Source organism: Anas platyrhynchos, chromosome Z (assembly GCF_047663525.1).
Source record: "Anas platyrhynchos isolate ZD024472 breed Pekin duck chromosome Z, IASCAAS_PekinDuck_T2T, whole genome shotgun sequence".
In the NCBI taxonomy this organism is placed as follows: domain Eukaryota; kingdom Metazoa; phylum Chordata; class Aves; order Anseriformes; family Anatidae; genus Anas; species Anas platyrhynchos.
In genome coordinates, this window is record NC_092621.1 from 64079914 (window position 1) to 64099193 (window position 19280).

Sequence of the window (19280 nt, forward strand, 5' to 3'; positions counted from 1 at the left end):
CACATGAGGTGTTGCTGAAGTTCCAGCTTCGCCAGGTGCTTCATGCTGTTCAGAGGGCTGGAACCCGTTTCATCTATGTATTTGATCTATAGTAAATTAACCTTCTGAGAGGAAGGTTTGCTCTATGACTAACAGCCATCAGGAGACAGAACAGCTCTAGGGATGCTTTACACCTCCGGTTCACTAGATCAAAACAAACTCACTCCAGGTCAGGTATGAGACTGAAACTTATCTGCCAGGTTTCAGTGGGCCATGTGAACAGAGTGGATGGTGTTGTTGCAGCTCCAGCAAGATATAGGCTCTGCAGGCAAGACAGTGAACAAACAGCTCCGGGGACTGATCTACTGTACCATCCGTAGGGTAGTTCCTGGAGGTCAAGTTTTTAAAAGCACGATGTCAAGGCAGCGGCAGAGAGCAGGCATGGCTGTTCTCTTGGCTGTGCTCCTTCTCCGGACAGATGTAAGATTTCATCCTCCTCCCGGAGAAGAGTTTTATCTTTCAGAGGCACCGCTTTCCCTTTCAAGCGGCTTTGTTTGGGATTCTTTATATATCCCCTTCAGAGCTGAAGGGACTACTGACTGTTTGCTACAAGTTTTATGGTATCCAAACCCACTTTCCCAGTGAAAATTTGACTGTGTACGCAGCGAAGACAATGGCATATAGGGGTTTTGGACCGTGCAAGCCTGCTTTATAGCCATGCTTTGTTTACATCACCGAAATATGATTTTCACTTGAAAACAAGGGAACCAAACAGCTCCCAGAGGAGCCCCGGGGCCGGGCTGGGCTCTCCGGCTCCCCGGGCGGGCCGTGGGCACGCTGGGGGCCGGCAGAGGGAGCCGGGGGAGAGCCGGGAGGTGCCGGGGGGGAACCGGGAGGTGCCGGGGGGCGCCGCCGGTCCTCGCCAATCGCCGCCGGTATCCGTGGGGGCGGCCTGGAGGCGGGGCGGGCCGGGGCCCATTGCGGCGGCGATGCTGGGGCTGCGCCACGCTGCCGCCTCCCTGCCGCTGCTGCTGCCGCTGCGGGCGGCGGCCGCCATGTCAACCCTGCTGGTGAACCAGCCGCGCTACGCCTGGCTGCGGGAGCTGGGCCTGCAGGAGGAGAACCCGGGCGTCTACAATGGGCGCTGGGGGGGCAGCGGGCAGGTGAGGCGGGGGGAGCGGGCGAGAAGCGGGGGGGAGGCGGTGGTGGTGGTGGCGGTGGCGGTGGTGGTGGTGCCGTGCCAGTGACCGCCCGCCCTGCGCTCCTTTCTGCTCTAGGTGGTGACGACCTACTGCCCGGCCAACAACGAGCCCATCGCCAGCGTCAGACAGGTAGGGCTGCCCCAAACACCGCCCCGGGGTCGGGGGCTGCCCTAACGGCTCGCCCCCAGCCCTCCCTGCCCGCTAGGGACCGGCCTCTGGTTCATCCTTCCTCTGCCGAGGGGCTGCTGGCCCCTCTGTGAAGCCTTATCCACTAGAAATGTCCCGTGCTTGAGTTGGATGCCCAATCTTTTATTTTATTTATTTTATTTTTTTGGGGGGGGGGTGGGTGGGGAGCAAATCACTAACTTTGTCTTTTATCTGCTTCTCTGCCTACGTAGGCAAGTTTGGAGGACTATGAAGAAACAGTAAAGAAGGCTAAAGAGGCATGGAAAGTCTGGGCTGATGTAAGTGAACAGAATTATCTTTTACGGTGTTTATCTTTGAACGCGTGTCTCTGGCATTTAAAGGCCTATTTAAGTTGGCCTGTTGGTTGAGGGTGTAAAAACATGTTCATGTTCTATACGTTGCATTGAAGCAAAAATTTGTAACGAGGACCAAGAAACAAAGCCAGACAACTTGCATTCATTACATTAAGGTACAAAGATGAGGACATTGACTTTGCGCACTGTTTGCTTTGAAAAGCCTGGCATCTTTACTCAGGCTTGTGCCTGTAAGCCATCGCCAGCAGGTCTGCTGAAGTTCAGGAACCTTGTAAGCGAGCACATTATTGCTCCGGGCATATTTAACTTCATGTTGCAGCATGCTTTCTCCTGTGAGAGTTTCACAGAATATTTGGCTATCTAACTCCTGGTGATAGTCTTGCTTTCAAGGGGTAAGGAAGTCTGATAGTTTTGACTGCACTTTTTTGACCACCAGTCAAATCTTGATATTTCACAAAAGAACTGTGTTATTCCAAAGCTTTAGTGTTATGTTGCTATATCAGATTAGAGCTAAGCTCTGTCCCCTTAGGAAGCTGTAGTTCTCAGTGTCCCAGTACAAGCTATTTCCAGGCATCATCCGTTCTCTTGCTGGCCATACAAAGCTTGTTTTTACAGATACCGACATTTCTTTGATGAATTTTGTAAGGTATCATGCATTCTGTGTACTTGATCCAGCAAAGTAGGTTGCCTTATCTAAAGAGAACAAAGTTTAGGACAAACACAACAGCTTTCTTCGGATATGTTAAAACATGCTCTTTTGTTACAACTTCTGAATATGTTAGTGAGTGGATGCCAGCTCATAATGTGTTTGGAGATAATTTGAAAGCAGTCTACAATAAAAAAGAATCAACAGATCTAATGCTTTAAAATCTCATCTCAAAGCTGTTTGGTTTTAGTTTGTGAATTTTTTTGGGCTTAATGAGCTTGTCCAAAAGATTTTTACTGTGAAGACATATGTTGGTATCATTTATGCATTCCTCACTTCTCTTCCCAGCTACCTGCTCTTTAGCAGTTTTTAATCCTGTAAGTGTTGTGTTTTATGAAAATGGCTTATTATTGATTCTAGCCATAGATTCTTATTTAACATACTGTTACCACATCAAAAAATGTATTAATATTTGGTACGTGGGTTTAATTTTTCTAAGAATTGAGGCTTCTGTCTGTCTCAGCATCTGCTAACAAAATAAGTGTCAGTAGCCATTGTTAAATTGAAAACAAAGCTTGAAAATATATTAAGTACACTACAGAAGCTCAGAAACCTTTAAGAATGCTTTAAAAAATGCTTGTTTCCTGAACTCCAGATGATTCTTCTGGGGCCTTGTGAGTGCTGTAGCTGAACACAAGTATTAGAACTAAGAACTTGAAATCTGGCTTCTTCTGTCAGTATTCAGTGGAATTGAAACTTTGAACAGGCATAAATATGTGCAGTGTTACTAGTCACTGCAAGGTAGGAGTTTGTTGTAAAGCAGATAAAAATGAATGCGTGATTAGGAGGAGAAGGGGGGGAAGAATTACAGCAACCAGTGATCTCTTGCTACAGGGGTAGCAAATGAGCATAATGTATGCAGCAGAAGTCAGAGATGTTCAATCTCAAATGCATTCTTATATTTTCTTTTTTTTTTTTTTTTTTTGACTAGATCCCTGCACCAAAACGTGGAGAAATAGTACGACAGATTGGCGATGCCCTGAGACAAAAAATCAAAGTTCTAGGAAGCTTGGTAAGGTGTTTTAAGGAGCAGCCTGACTTTAGAGGGGGAAAAAAAACATCAAAACTGTTTTGCTCTTGTTTTAATGTACTACTCTGCAATACTAACCTTAATAACAATTAAAGTGCTGTTGGTTCTGTTAACTTGCATAAAGAACTTTAGATTAAAAAAAAAAAGTATCATAGCATTCTGACACCCTACACTGAAAATGATATTTCTTATTGGGGGAACCAAGTGTAATTTGTTCTGAGCCTGTAAACTGAAGAGAATTACAACTGCTGCCATGCTGTTTTTCCACTTGCCTGCCAGATAAAGCACCGTCGTATACTTAAGATATCCTGAAAAAGATCTTTCTCTAACACAGAGCTTTTAACCTTGAGCCCTTTTCTGGTGTTCTGCAGGGTTTTGAGAATTGACATGTGGAGGTATAAGGCTTCAGAAGGTGAGATGGTCTTAATGAGATCTTCTTGCAGTGCTGTGTAGGATGTAAAGGTTGAAGGACCATTCCTTTAAAACACTCACTAGTTACTAGGGAAGAAAAGGGGACAAGTGGGGAGCTTGCCACTTTCCTTTTACAAGGCTTGCCAGTATGTGCTGCTATTCAGAAACAGCTATCCTTGAATAACTCCATGTGTAGTCAAACCCATACTGTTAACCTACAAAATTTTGCTCTGCTGGTTCCATAGATGCTGGCTCCCTGTGAGAGTTTCTGTGGTACATTTCTGAAGTACATTTGTATTCAAAAACGTTATAGCTTCCCAGTGTGTGGACAGACAGCAGTTTGTATGTTCCTTAGAGAAACCTTGTTGTGTGTTTGTAGTTTTCCCGAACAGATAATGAGCTCTTCCAGGATAGGGGCTGAATCTCAGGGTGAAAGCTGTGTAGTAGGTGTCCAGGTATTCAGACTTCTCTTGGCTGTAGATTTTGAAACTGGCATACATAAAAGTGAGCAGTATGGCAACTCACCTTTACATGTTCAATTGAGACTTTACAGCCTAGCCTCAGAATGTCCTTGCCAATTGTTCAGATGTATTTCTAATACTTCCACAGGCTCAGCAATTTGTTTCTGATGCCTCTTGATAGCTGTCCACAGGGGTTTTTCCTTCTGCCTTGAGATGGCCAGGCATCCTGTTTGCTGAGTGTGGTGCTCAGATTCTAAATGATTTGTTCCCAACAAATAATGTGTTACATAAAACCTTTATATTCTGGTCTCTCCCTTCTCAAATGTCTTCCCTTTCTTTAGGATGAAGCAGAAATCAGATGTTCCTTTTTTGCTGTGAGCAGAGTAGCCTAGCAAGGATTTGGAACCACAGGCATCATAGCAATACCTAGAGATGTATTTAGTCAGCTTTATTTTAATCTCTGCATGGAGAATAAAATCTTATGGCAATCATTGAACCCGACTCCTCGCTTAACAGCTTTTTAAAAGTGCAATCCTCAGCCTAAAGTGGTAGGTGATATTTGCATAAAGTTACCTGTAGATATCATAGCATCCCTGCAAAATTAAGTAGGAGTAAATGGGTAACTTTCCAGTTCCTAGGTCAGTAAATTTCCTTACTTATGGAGGAAAATATCTTCAAGTATCAACTTACTCTCATCGGCAAACAGTATGTCTGGTGTGTATGCATACATGCTTCTAGTAGAATAGAAGGCTATAGCTTAGGACTGACTTCTGAAGAAAAGGGAATAAAAAATTTGTTACTAAACACCTCACCTGGATCACTAAAGGACTGAAAATGAGCAGTTGTTTCATCAATGTTTAAAAATTGTAACTCTCAAACTCACTTTGAGATGTTATAAAATTAGTAGTTTTCTTAAGAAAAAATCTAAATTACTTATGTGGCCAAAAGGGCTAATGGGATCCTGGCGTGCATTAAAAGGAGCGTGGCCAGCAGGTCAAGGGTCCTCCCCTTCTACTCTGTCCTGGTCAGGCCTCACCTGGAGTAGTGTCCAGTTCTGGGCTCCACGGTACAAGAAAGACAGTAAAAAGACTTCTCTGGAAAGAGTCCAGTGGAGGGCCACAAAGATGATACAGGGCCTGGAGCATCTTCCCTATGAGGAAAGGCTGAGAGAACTGGGTCTGTTCATCCTGGAGAAGAGAAGACTGAGAGGGGATCTCTTCAATGTATATAAATATCTGAGGGGTGGGGGACAGAAGGATGTAGCCAACCTCTTCTCAGTGGTTTGTGGGGATAGGACAAGGGGCAGTGGCTGCAAGTTAAAGCACAGGAAGTTCCTCACTGACATGCGAAAGAACTTCTTCACGGTGAGGGTGACGGAGCATTGGAACAGGCTGCCTAGGGAGGTTGTGGAGTCTCCTTCTCTGGAGATATTCAAGGCCTGTCTGGATGCCTACCTGGGCAGCCTGCTCTAAGGAACCTGCTTTGGCAGGAGGGTTGGACCCAATGATCTTTCGTGGTCCCTTCCAACCCCTACAGTTCTGTGATTCTGTGATTTTCTTTTGCTGGAGTAGAGGAATCCCTCCTTTCCAATTTATTTCACACCTGATCCAAAGTGTATGCGAATGACCTGACAAAAATGTCCTTTGAGCCAAAGCTGTGAATCTCGTTGTTGGATACTTCTTTAAATATATTAATTACCTCTGCTGATTAATTTCCTATATTAATTTCCTTCTATTGTATGGGAATGTGACTCTTAATCTGGTTGTCTATTGTTTGTTGTTTTTTTTTTCTTTAAGCTGTGAATATTTTAGGAATAGGTGAATCTCTTCTATTGAAAAAATCTGCATTGAATCTTACTTGGTGTACAGATAAACCTAATAATAGTAGGAGACAAAAAGTACTGGAAACGAGTATGAATTACAAAAAAAAAAAAAAATTGTGTCTTGTACTTAATGTTTTCAGGTCTCATTGGAAATGGGAAAGATTTATGTCGAGGGTGTTGGGGAAGTGCAGGAGTATGTTGATGTCTGTGATTACGCTGTTGGTTTGTCCCGAATGATTGGTGGACCTATTTTGCCTTCAGAAAGTAAGTATGTGTGCAAATTTTTTTTTTTGTATTACTGAAGGAATGGGGTTGTAATATCCTAAATATATAGTGACATATCTCAACAAAAACTGTGTGCTATGAGTTATTTATGGAGCATGTTGTCTAGGAACAGATGTTCTGTTAGGCAGTAACACCACTGCCAGAAGTGTCTGTCCTATGACTTGTATCAAGTGAGGCAAGAGATTTCTCCTCTGCTCTCTGAATCATTAGATTCTCTTTGCCATATCAGTAGTGAAGGCGGTAGAGGAAAGTATGTAAAAAGTTTGTCGGTGTGCTTAGATCTGAGAGGCCTTTTGTTGGTTATTGATTAGTAACCAACCAGCATTCAGTTAACTGAAGAGTTAAAGTAGAAAAAGTTCACGCTGCCACGTTACTATTTTTTTTTAAAGTCTAGTTAATCGTGTTCCAGTAGGCTGAGCTTGCAATACAGCTCTCCACAAGCTAACGCTCTGATGAACAGAGGAGTGCTGCGAAGTCCCTTGTTCACAGCGCTTTGTGATTTCCTTTTTGAAAAACATTCAGCGGTTGCAAATTGTGGTGTGTTGTGTCTTTGCCTCCAGGACCTGGCCATGCACTTATAGAGCAGTGGAATCCTGTTGGCTTAGTTGGAATCATCACCGCCTTCAACTTCCCTGTCGCAGTTTATGGGTGGAACAGTGCAATTGCAATGATCTGTGGAAATGCTTGCCTCTGGTAAGATGCAGCTCTCCTATGTGCTAACAGTATTTTAAAACTGCAGAGCTATTATCTCAGACGTGTACTTGTTATCAAACATCACTTGTATCTGTGTGTTTGATTCCATTTATGTAGGCTTAATTTATTTGTATTCTTAATGTTCACTTGTAGTCAAAAAAATTTTCTTTTATGGTAACCTCAGTAACCTCTTTATTAAATGTTGAGATCCAGACCTGCACAGGGCTCAGGCAGATGGCAAATTAGTGAAGAAACAAGGTTTAGGTCTTGCAGCACTGATATTAACAACAGAAAGAAAAACACTTTCACAATTGGTACAGTTCAAATTAAAAATTTAAATTATTGTATTGTCAATTAAGTAATTGACTTTACTTTCTCTCTACACTCCAGCTTCACTGCCATTTAACTGCTTTACTTAAATGTCTGGCCTTGCTCTTGTTCGTGCTGAGCTCAGTAGGAGGTCTGAATGCTCAGCTGTGGACAGAAACACATGAATTGTCTTAACATATATCTGATAACCAGCCTAAGTTTGCTGTATTTGACATACCATGAAATTGCATATTTAAATTATTATTTTTTTTCCCCTTTTAGGAAAGGTGCTCCTACAACATCCCTCATCAGTGTTGCTGTTACAAAGTGAGTTCTGGTTTCTTTGCTTTCTGTCTTACATTTTAAACAACTTGTTTTCTGTCTGAGATAGTGCTCAGTGGTTAGAAATGCTTTCTCTTGTTACATAAAATGTATACAGTATATATAGCATGTTACCTGTACCATTACCATCTTTTCTGGGACCAGTTCTGCGCTTCTCCTGAAAAAGGTGTAGCTCTGTCTTGCTTCCCTGTAAAAGATGAATTGCTCACGAAATTCACCTACCCATAATCACACACTCATGTTTCAGAATAATCTGTTTATCTGGGAGTCTCAGGCCCACATCAGCACTATGTTTTTTTTGTTTGTTTGTTTGTTTGGTTTTGGCAAATTCTTCTGTCTGTCTGTGAAGACGTATCTCCTGAAGATGTGTTCACACAGTCCTTATTATCCAAAACTAGTAACATCACAACATACCTTTCCAGGGTTCAAAACCCATTCCTGATACAGAGAACTCTGAAGCATAGTGTCATAGTGGTACATGTTCTAGGTTTATTGCTACTTTGTTTTACTTTATTAGCATTTTAAATACTTACCTACTGCAAGCTAAAAATAAGATTTATTTTTATATTCTAAATATAAACAGTCCCTTCAAAATAACTAACTAGTATGTCTTGTAGCTTTAAAATGGGCCTCAAAACATGGCCGCAAGCTACCTGTAAGTATTTTAAGTAACCTCATGAAGTTATATGTCTCTTTCTAATGGTGAAAGACTACATATGGCCACTGATGTATGTTTCTCTGTGCCAGTTGTGTGGATACATATGGGATATAATTTTGAGTCTTACTTCTGCCTGAGCAGTGATTATAACACCAAGGTCCTTGAATGGAGAAGCGTGCACGTTTTTTACAAACTTTTTAACTGCAAGACATTTTTTTTTAAATCTGATTCTTCTTCATTTGCATGGTCAGATAGTTTTAATGGCTCATTGCCTTTTTATGTGCACCTGTCAGAGATCTCTGAAATTTTTGCATCTTTGATTCTAGGATAATTGCCAAAGTCTTGGAGGATAACAAAATACCTGGAGCAATCTGTTCTCTGGTCTGTGGTGGAGCAGACATTGGGTAGGTAACATTTCTTGTGTTTTGTGAATGTGGATAGAGGACAAATAATATTATTGAAGGGATTCCTGGTTTTAAAATTAATCCGATCTCCAGGAGTTGCCTGTACAGGCAAGTACAACATAAAATTCCACTAATCATATACTTTTTTCACTTTCTTGCCTGTTAGCCTTTCAGACCACTTGTAGAGGAGAATACTTTGCCATTTGCCATGCTCACGTAGGGACTGTGTACTTGCATATAAGTGCAAAATGAGTAAAAGTGTTCCATGTGATTATTGCAATGTGAAAATTCCTAATACAAATACATACTTTTGAGAGTTTCAGGAGGAGAAATGAAAAAAATAAATATGGTAACCATTAAAAATAATAGGTGTGCTTATCTTCTTAGGGAACACAACAATGGGAACTAATCTCACTCTGTAGCTTGGGCTGAAGTGCAAAGTTAATACAGGTGATGAATTTACAGTTTGGCGGGAAACAGTTGTTCCTCTTTTCTGAGTGAGAAGCTTTCCTGATGTCTGCTCAGTCACTTAATTATGTTTGGTGTATGTGAAAGGTGTGAGTGTCTTTTCCAGCTGTTTGCTCTTCTAATAAATGTATGTCTTGTTGTGCAGGACAGCAATGGCAAGAGATGAGAGAATGGACCTGTTGTCCTTCACTGGCAGCACAAAAGTGGGCAAACAAGTAGCGCTTATGGTTCAGGAGAGATTTGGTGAGTGTCAGGGATGGGATCTTTTCTTCTTTTGTTTCCATGGTTGCAAAAGGTAGGACAATCCCATATTATTTTAAAATTACATCTTATTTCACTTACCTCCTTTGTTATCTTTTTTTCAGCTTGATGGGAGTAGGATGAGGAAACAGCTCAAAACTAGCTGTTACATTTTTCATTTAGTTCAGTCACAATATCAGGATTTTTTTTCCCAAGATGTCCACAAATACATGGTCCTGCAGTTAATTTGGAGGTTTCTGTAGCTGTATTGTATGGAGATTTACAAATGGACAGATGGGGCCTATGGTCTTTTGGCAACTCCTTTCATGGAAAAACACTCCTTTGCCTTCTACTCCTTATAAATACGGGAGAAAAGTTAGGACCTTTGAGGTACCATATTTGTTTCAGATAATTCAAGGATGCATAGCTGTGAGTCCATGCACAGCTGCTGGATTCTAACTTTTTAGTTAGAAGTTTCATCGTGAACAAGACTTCCTTATTTTGCATATTTGAAGTTTGTTAGTGTTGAAAAATTCAGAACACCTTGCAAAGGTTCACCTAGATGTAGATTGTGATTCTTTCTCTCAGATTTGAGATAAAACAGGTGCCATAGAAATACACAAGCCTGCTTAAGTGTTATTTTTTAATTTATACATTTCAGTCTGAATAGTAACTCCTCCTCTTCTTCATCTGCCTCATACTATTTATCCTGCAGTTTGTTTTGCATTCTTCTTTTTCTTTTCCAGTGCTATTTTCACCTATTTTTTAAAAAAAGCTTTTTTTTTTGCTCTAGCTGTTCTCCAGGTATTTTTCTTCACATTATGTGATAGATGTAGTATTCAGTGTAATTTTCTAGTTCAACTAGTGCAATTAGTTGACTACACTGTCTATACAGAAGAATACATGTAATGAAACCTAGCTTTAATTAGAGATGATTTTACTGAAATGTTCTGAAATGTGCTATAAACACATGTGCAATTGATATAATTTTTGTGTGTTTTTATTAGGCCGGAGTCTGCTGGAACTGGGAGGAAACAACGCCATTATTGGTAATATGCAGTGTAGAAATTTAGTCCCATAGATGTTATTTAAAAGTTAGTATATAAATGTTCACAGCATTTTTATTTATTTATTTATTTTTACACTGGGGGGTTTAAAAAGTCCTTAGTGGAATGTGTTTGTATTTTTTTTTTCTCTTTCTGTCTTCGGTGTTCTTGAGGGGTAGTGCTTTAGGATGAAAATGAGAATTCAAATTCACATTATTACTTTTGATTTGAAAAATGGAATTGGCGAAGCAGTAGGCATCAGTAATGTGACGTGGACAATGCTGCTAATGAAATTTGGATCTACTCTGAACATGACAGTTTTAGCATTTTAGAGTATAAGTACATCTACATATATATGTAGGCATACATGTATATATATGACACCTAAGATAGTATTTTACTTGAAAGTAAATCATGTAGGTATTCATTTCAGTAGCCTGTTTTACAGGTTCATGTAGTTTAGGGCACGTTCTGACTCCCAGATAAGCATGACGCAAGTTCTGTAACACTGAGTGGTATGACAGAAAGAAAACATAGGCCAACTAAATACCTAAGCTGCTGTTCTAAGAAGACCATGTTACAGCCTTCTTTTTCACCTTTGCTGTGAATTGAACAAATGTTGTTGCCTATCTAGAATATTGAGCACTTTTGAAAATCTGGTATGATCAGTTTCTTTTTTCTTGCCTGTGCTGTTTGGCACAAAGTAGCGTAAACTTGTTTTGTCGTAAGAGAAATGTTTTCTTTTTCATATAAAAGTCCTGCTTTTTCTGAAATTGACTTTGAATGATTACATGAAAATTGCTTGCTTGGGCTCGGTGCTGGGGCCGGTCCTCTTTAACATCTTCATCAATGATCTGGATGACGGCATTGAGTGCACCCTCAGTAAGTTTGCAGATGACACCAAGCTAGGTGCGTGTGTCGATCTGTTCGAGGGTAGGAAGGCTCTGCAGGAGGATCTGGATAGGCTGCACCGATGGGCTGAGGTCAACTGTATGAAGTTCAACAAGGCCAAGTGCTGGGTCCTGCACCTGGGGCGCAATAACCCCAAGCAGAGCTACAGGCTGGGAGAGGAATGGTTGGAGAGCTGCCAGACAGAGAAGGACCTGGGAGTGATGGTGGACAGTCGGCTGAATATGAGCCAGCAGTGTGCTCAGGTGGCCAAGAACGCCAACGGCATCCTGGCTTGTATCAGAAACAGTGTGACCAGCAGGGCTAGGGAGGTGATCGTCCCCCTGTACTCGGCTCTGGTGAGGCCGCACCTCGAGTACTGTGTTCAGTTTTGGGCCCCTCGCTACAAGAAGGACATCGAGGTGCTTGAGCGGGTCCAAAGAAGGGCGACGAAGCTGGTGAGGGGCCTGGAGAGCAAGTCCTATGAGGAGCGGCTGAAAGAGCTGGGCTTGTTCAGCCTAGAGAAGAGGAGGCTCAGGGGTGACCTTATTGCTCTGTATAAGTACATTAAAGGAGGCTGTAGCGAGGTGGGGGTTGGCCTGTTCTCCCATGTGCCTGGTGACAGGACGAGGGGGAATGGGCTAAAGTTACGCCAGGGGAGTTTTAGGTTAGATGTTAGGAAGAATTTCTTTACTGAAAGGGTTGTTAGGCACTGGAACAGGCTGCCCAGGGAGGTGGTGGAGTCACCATCCCTGAAAGTCTTCAAAAGACGTTTAGATGTAGAGCTTAGGGATATGGTTTAGTGGGGACTGTTAGTGTTATGTTAGAGGTTGGACTTGATGATCTTGAGGTCTCTTCCAACCTAGAGATTCTGTGATTCTGTGACTTATTTCCACATTTAGTAATAGTTTTGGACACTTAGGGAATTCTGTGGGGCTGGTTAAGCGGAATGATATATTGGGGGTCTTCTGAGGCTTATACATACAGGCTTTGATATAAGATTCTGATGTCTTCTAGACACATGACTTTGTTCAGCTCATTTGTGTTTTACACTACTGTGAATCTGTGCCTTACAGCTACCTTTTTTTTTTTTATGCTATCAAGATATCCTTTACCATTGTTTCTTTATGCAACTAGACTTTTTCTCATGGAGGGAAGGTGAAGAAGTGGCAAGAAATTGCTTGTAATTTTTTGGATTAAAATGAAGCTGAGCTACTTTGCAAATTCTATCATGATAGGCTCTTTAGTTCAAACTCTTAGGTTCAAAGCTATGTTTATGTCCAGTTGCAGGTGTCTAATTCCAGGTACAATGGGAGTTTTTAAGTGTTTTAAGTGTTTTAAGTGTTTTTGTGTATCTTAGTGTACTATGCTAGTGCTGCCATTCCTAATGCTTCTTGAGCAACATAACAGAGTTTATTATATTCTGTCTAGTGTTTTTGGTTTTGTAAGTTTAGAGAACCTTCAGCACATAAACATCAGTTTTCATCTTGTCTGTTTTTTTTTAAATAACATTGCGATGTTTAACTTTTAAGTGTTTGAAGATGCAGATCTGAACCTAGTCATCCCATCTGCTCTATTTGCTGCTGTGGGAACGGCAGGTCAGAGGTGCACAACTGCCAGAAGACTGGTAAGTAACAGTGTCTGAACTTGTTTGGGTAGCTCTGACTTTAAAATTAATTCCAAATTTGTTCAGAAAATGCTTATCAATTACTAATATTGTGGAGAACAACAAACAGTATTTTTTAGGCGTTTTCATTCTGACTAAAATCATTATGATACGAAAATATGACGGCAGTTTTTCTGGCAGATGAATTAGTTTGTCACTATAATTCTAATTCCAGAGAGTTTTTTTTTAATTTGTTTCTCACATGGTCCTAAAACTTTAAAATTAAAACTCATCATAATTCCTGTATTTCTCTTCTGTTGCATTTCAAGAACTCATTCCTGTGTGCCTGCTTCAAATTATGGTTTATGGAGTTTAAATTTCAGCAGTGCAAGGGTGCATGTGTTGCTTGCATGTTTTTTCCTTCCTTGTTTTTTTTTACCAATCAGTGAGCAAATTTAAATGTATCACATGTGTTTGTGTATTTTTTTTTTCCTGAATTGGGTTGATTGGGTAAATTTTTGTAAAGAAAGATGTGGTTTAACTTTGTGCAGATAGGAGGGATGGTAATTCCTCAAATTACAGCAAGTATTCGATAATACTCAATAATACTCAATATACTTGAGTATTCGTACTAAAATGCTTAGCTTAAGAGTTTACAAAATGTGTGGGTATCATTGATCTGTAATGCGGTTAAATTAAAATGTATTTTTTTTCTTTGATTCTTTTAAATCTTCATGGTTTGCTTTCATGGTGGTGCTAGCTATATTTATATATCAGGCTTTGCTCTTGTGTTTATTTTCACATATGGTATTTGCTGAATATGAGTAATAATACTCATATTATTATTTTCTTTACTTTACTTTACTGCACTTTCTTCATCAGTACATCAGGCTTAGTGGCACAGGCTTCATTGTCTTACAGCCTTCTTACCATGTTTTGTTTTTAGTTCCTCCATGAAAGCATCCATGATGTGGTGGTGGAAAAGCTTGCAAAAGCCTATGCCCAGGTCCGCATTGGTGATCCATGGGATTGTAAGTAGCTCTTTCCAACTCATGGCCTTAGGAGACACATTTCTGTTTGCATCTTTTTGTTTAAGTTCCAAAATGATTATAGATCAAAGATACCTAATTTTAGCAGTTTACTGGGGAATGGTTATAGCTAGTTTAATTCAGAATACAAACCCTGAAATGGAGAATCCAGCTACTACTGTTACTCTTCATCTTGGACAGGTTAAATAGTTACTCTCAAAATGCTATGATAAAGAATGTTATAAAAAGTTGTCCTGAAAGAATTTTTTTTTGTGTGTGTTTTGTTTCTTCTTTGTTTGTTTTAGCTGACACTCTGTATGGGCCTCTTCATACCAAAGAAGCAGTGAAAATGTTTCTTGATGCAGTAGAACAAGCAAAACAACAAGGTGGCTCTGTGGTCTGTGGTGGAAAGGTGACTTACTTTTATTCTCCCTGCTGCAGTTAGTCTTCTAGGAAAGAAATACAGCAACATGATAGCTTAGGCCAAGATTTTGGTTTGTCATGTCATCCATTACAGGATGTTATGTTAATCAGTCAAAGAATGTCCGAATTGCAATCCTGTGCTTTTAGGGTAAAGATAGCTCTACTTAGCTCTACTCCAAGAAATGGCAATGAGCCTTTCCATTCAGTCACGTGATGAAAATACAAATGACAATGTAAATAGTGCCTAACAAACACATAACAAAGAAAAAATACTGTTCTGTGACTGGACTCACAATGTCAAAATTCAAGAAACATTAGAGATTCAAAAAGTCACTTGGTCATCTTCATCATATGTGATGCTTAACTCTCCTGGACATAACAATCTGAGAATTCTTGTTCTTACAGGCATCTTTATTCCTAGTGCCTTTAAAATTCTAATCAGCTTACAGGTAGGAGAAAGGAACTTGTTTATTTGTTTTTTTTTTGTTTTTTTTTTTAACAGCTGGTGGACTTTGAGATTTGGTTATCTGTTTAGTAGACTAAGTAATACCTCTATATGTTAAACTTGTAAGCAAGAGTAAAATTCAAGTTACCTGCTCAGATGGTCTGACCTCCGATGTCTGATTGATAGGTACAGCTGTAGTAACCAAAATATGAATGATTCCCTTCCTTCAATGGTACCAAGCAGGATACTGGTTTGGCTGAAGTTAGTCAGTTGTTTCTTCTTTTATATATTTTGAAGGTTATAAATCGCCCTGGAAACTACGTTGAACCAACCATTGTGACTGGCCTTCCGCATAATGCACCCATTGTACACACTGAGACATTTGCTCCCATACTGTATGTGCTGAAATTTAAGGTAAAATAGCAATGTAAAAATAGTCTTGTGTCAGGGATCAGGGATTTCAGGAGAGCAATTTCTGATGTGTCATGTTCATGCAATTGTCCTGACAGTTCAAAAAGCACTAACCATAGGTGTGTACTGTGGGACATGAACTGTAATAGCTTACCTCACTGTGTAGCTATATTTATATATTTTCTGTGAAGAACACTGCAGTTAAGATGAGAGTCCGTACAGGAATAGATTCTTGTTGCTCATGTCTGCCTGCTCTAGAGTAAGTTATGTTTTTCAGTGCAGTCAGGGGGAATATTCTATCTCTGACTTGCTGCATGTGTATGTGCCGAGTGGTACTTAGTGTATTTGTATTCTGGTTGTAACATTCTGGAGTTTTCCTGACAGAGCTTCTTTTTAACTGCTTTGCTTTGAGAAGGTGTGGTTTAGCTATTGACATGCTTCTTTATAGGAGGAAGAGGAGGTTTTTGCCTGGAATAATGAAGTAAAACAAGGTCTTTCCAGCAGTATCTTTACCAAGGATTTGGGAAGGATTTTCCGATGGCTTGGGTATAATTAAAATTATTTTTCTACATTCTTGAAATATAAGATTGTTGTATTTTGTGTCTTTTTATGTCTGTACATACTGCTAGTTGAACACTTTACAGCCCTCATTTTAGGAGGGCTGTAAAGGAGCCTTTCCTGATCCGCAGCAGTAATTGTGTCCTATCTCTTTTCATAGGCCAAAGGGATCTGACTGTGGCATTGTGAATGTCAATATCCCAACCAGTGGGGCAGAGATTGGTGGTGCTTTTGGTATGTTACTTGCCCTGTATGCTTTCTCCTTTCCTTTAAACAATGCAATTCACTGGTACCATTTCTACAGAGTTGGTATTATTCTTAAGGTTTCTTTCTTTTAATGCTGAGTGGATTTTTTAACTAATGACTGTATTAGCTTTTCATGCAAAGAAAAGCTTCAGGTGGAAGTCAAAGCATTGTTACTGTAAAGTTAGTGTAGCTTAGATGTCATCTTATTTTTTCAAGACTTTAATCAGTCCATTTAAATGACTAAATCTGAAGAAATGAATGAAGTTAATTTCAAATCACACTGCTGTAGCAGAAAACAGAAAAATGACTGGAGGTAGTTGGGTTTCATCTTTTAAAAATATATGGAATACTTAAAAATCAAAGACTGGTGTCATTTTGGTTCCTCCATTAAGGTAATGTAACTCAGAATTATGTTCTGAACTTCTTTAGAGGTATGTCTGAGTGGAAAAATGTTTAAAATGGAGTTTTAATTAAAGCAGTCTTGAACATACTTGTTATATATGCTTGTGTATGTTTACAAAAAAGTACAGCATAAAGTACTGATGCGAGAGTCTCGCAAGATTTTTGCCTTTCTTTTTTTATATACAAAAGAAAATGGGATAGGAAAGAAGAAATATTCATCTGATCATTTAAACAGTATAAGAACCAGCACATTCTTGTACAGTTGTCTCACATTAAAATATGATTAAAACAGCATTCTCTGGTGCCAGTGTGGTGAGACTTTCAACTTTGGACAGATGGTTTTTAGATTGAGAACAGGGAGAGAGCTAGCTATGTGAGCTGTACATAGCAGTATTCTGGTAATTTATTTCAGGTTTAGAACAAGGAAGAGGGAATAGTTTACCCCATGAGCTTTTACAAATGTCTCACCTCCTGAAGTTAGTCCATATTTCCATGCTCCAGCAAATTTTCATGTTTTCATTTATAACCTTTCTCCTACAGGTGGTGAAAAGCACACTGGTGGGGGAAGAGAATCTGGAAGCGATTCATGGAAACTTTATATGAGACGGTCAACTTGGTAAGGCAGACATTTTTAATTGCATATAAGTGTAAATTACAGATAGATTTGCTAAAGTCCAAAATATATAAATCTGTGACTACAGGAGGTTATCTACACTAAGTGTGAGATAATCATGTAAAAGTGTAGTTTTTCTTTTTCATCATGTAAGAATTGACAACTGTGTTCCTAATAGAAGATGATTTCTTTAAAGACCTATGTTTACTCACCATTCCTCAAAGGGAACACCTTTTTCTACAGAATAGGGCAATTTGTAAGAGCTGGAAAAAGAGTTTATTCTTTATTCTTTAAACATGGTTTATTTATTTAATAATTTTTTTATTTTTTGTTTCCCCTTTTGCCTAATCTTAAACCAAGCTAGAAATTAGATTACTGGAAACTTTCAGGAAATACATGAAGTGGCACCCACAGAGAGGGGGCCATTATTACCAATGGGATGATAATTTGTTGAAGTGTTGGGTATCTTTCCATGAGTCTGATGATGGTTAGCCTCTAGCAGTTATCTTTCCCATTCCCTCCCTGGCATTTTCCTTTGCTAACTTGGTTACTGTGTGAAGACATATGAATGTGAGAAATCACACCTTGATTTCCTATATGGATGTTCTGTTGTTAAGAGATGAAATAAGGGATTATGCTTCAATCTACAAAGGAAGAGAGCACAGGGAATGTGGTCTTTCCCTTTACGTGGATACTGTTCTGGAAACTGAACTAAAGACAGCTGATGACTTTCAACAGACAAACCATTCCCAGAAGTCTTTCATATCTATTTAACAGCAGTCAGAAGCAATATACTTGGGAAGTGGGCTGCATAATCTGTCCCAGTGATTGAGCTTCATCTCTAAATACTTGTTTCTCTTCCAGTACAATCAACTACAGCAAGGATTTACCTTTGGCTCAAGGAATCAAGTTTCAATAACAACGTTATGAATGGTCATGCCATGAACTCCTAACATTTCAGAACCATGCACCTTCTAAGCCCCATGGCGAAGAAAATTAATTGCCTAAAACTTGGCTGCATCAATGATGATTCTGTCAAAAATCAGATACTCTAAAATTGCTTAACTTTAAATGTATGAAATTACTACTTCTGTCTTCAACTGAGAAATCCGTGGTCTTTGGGAAGAAGGGAAGGTAACCAAAATTAGCAAACTTGGATTGAGGTCGCCTGGATAGTCTTCTGTTGCCTTATCGTTGTACTTCAATATCATCATTGTCTGTATCTCTTTCCTCTTTACAATTTGCTAATTATTTCCATCCAGTGGGTCTATACTTCAAACTACATGTTGAGTTTCCTACGGTTACCTGGTGCTATGGGGGGTGGGCAGTGCAGCGCTATTTTTCAATGCATAAATAAACGTACCTTTTGTGAAATTTCTTAGGCTTCTAGGTTTTTTTGCTCACTATTTTGAAGCAGAAACTTTGAGCAGTCCATCCATTTCCTCTCATTGAGCTGACAGCTGGGAGGAACGTAATTCAGCTAAATGAACCACTTCAGTTTTCTGCATCTTTTTTGGAAAGGAAGCTTTTGCCCCATGTGTTGGGAAATAATGGGAAAGATCAAGGGTTATTGCAGGCTTGTGTAACCATCTCTTAGGCTAGAAGGTTTGAGAGCTGATTGAGGTTGCCATGGCCCTTTTCACATCCTTCAATCAAATGAGCTGAAGAACCAGATGTGCAGCCAGGCGGGAATACTTTTCTATCAGGGATTTGCTGTGGAAAGGCAAGTTGTTTATATGCAATTTCAAATTAGGTGGCATTTTCTCATGGAGACTGAAGACTACAGACACCGGGAGGTCATTTGGGAGTCTTGCTCAGAATGCAAGGCAAGAAAAGGCACAGTGCTCTTATGCTGATTTTTTCCACTGAGTAACTTCAGAGATTTTTTATGTATTACTTTTGGTAAAAAATTCTTTTCCACTAGGTCTTACATACATATCATGCTTCCACAATCTCTGAACGTGGCAGAACCGTTCATTTTGAGCTCAGATTGTAGGACACAGATGCAGCTTTATATTTATCTTGATTCTAAGATTTGACATATAGCAATGTTGTCCAAACAGTGTTAGAGACCCAGCATCGTGCAACATCAGCTGTTCTTTCA

At 39.9% G+C, this 19280-nt stretch overlaps 1 protein-coding gene across 1 annotated transcript; it reads left to right on the forward strand.

Moving 5' to 3' along the window:
- Positions 1 to 903: 903 nt before the first annotated feature.
- ALDH7A1 (aldehyde dehydrogenase 7 family member A1) lies at positions 904 to 18550 on the forward strand. Its single transcript, XM_027446484.3, has 18 exons — positions 904 to 1142; positions 1257 to 1310; positions 1580 to 1645; positions 3319 to 3399; positions 6252 to 6375; positions 6957 to 7089; positions 7681 to 7725; positions 8725 to 8802; positions 9416 to 9513; positions 10518 to 10559; positions 12977 to 13071; positions 13997 to 14081; positions 14384 to 14490; positions 15244 to 15360; positions 15806 to 15903; positions 16076 to 16149; positions 17104 to 17179; positions 18041 to 18550. The coding sequence occupies exons 1-18, from the start codon at positions 969 to 971 to the stop codon at positions 18093 to 18095; spliced, it is 1602 nt and encodes a 533-aa protein (XP_027302285.1). The 5' UTR covers positions 904 to 968; the 3' UTR covers positions 18096 to 18550.
- Positions 18551 to 19280: the final 730 nt, after the last annotated feature.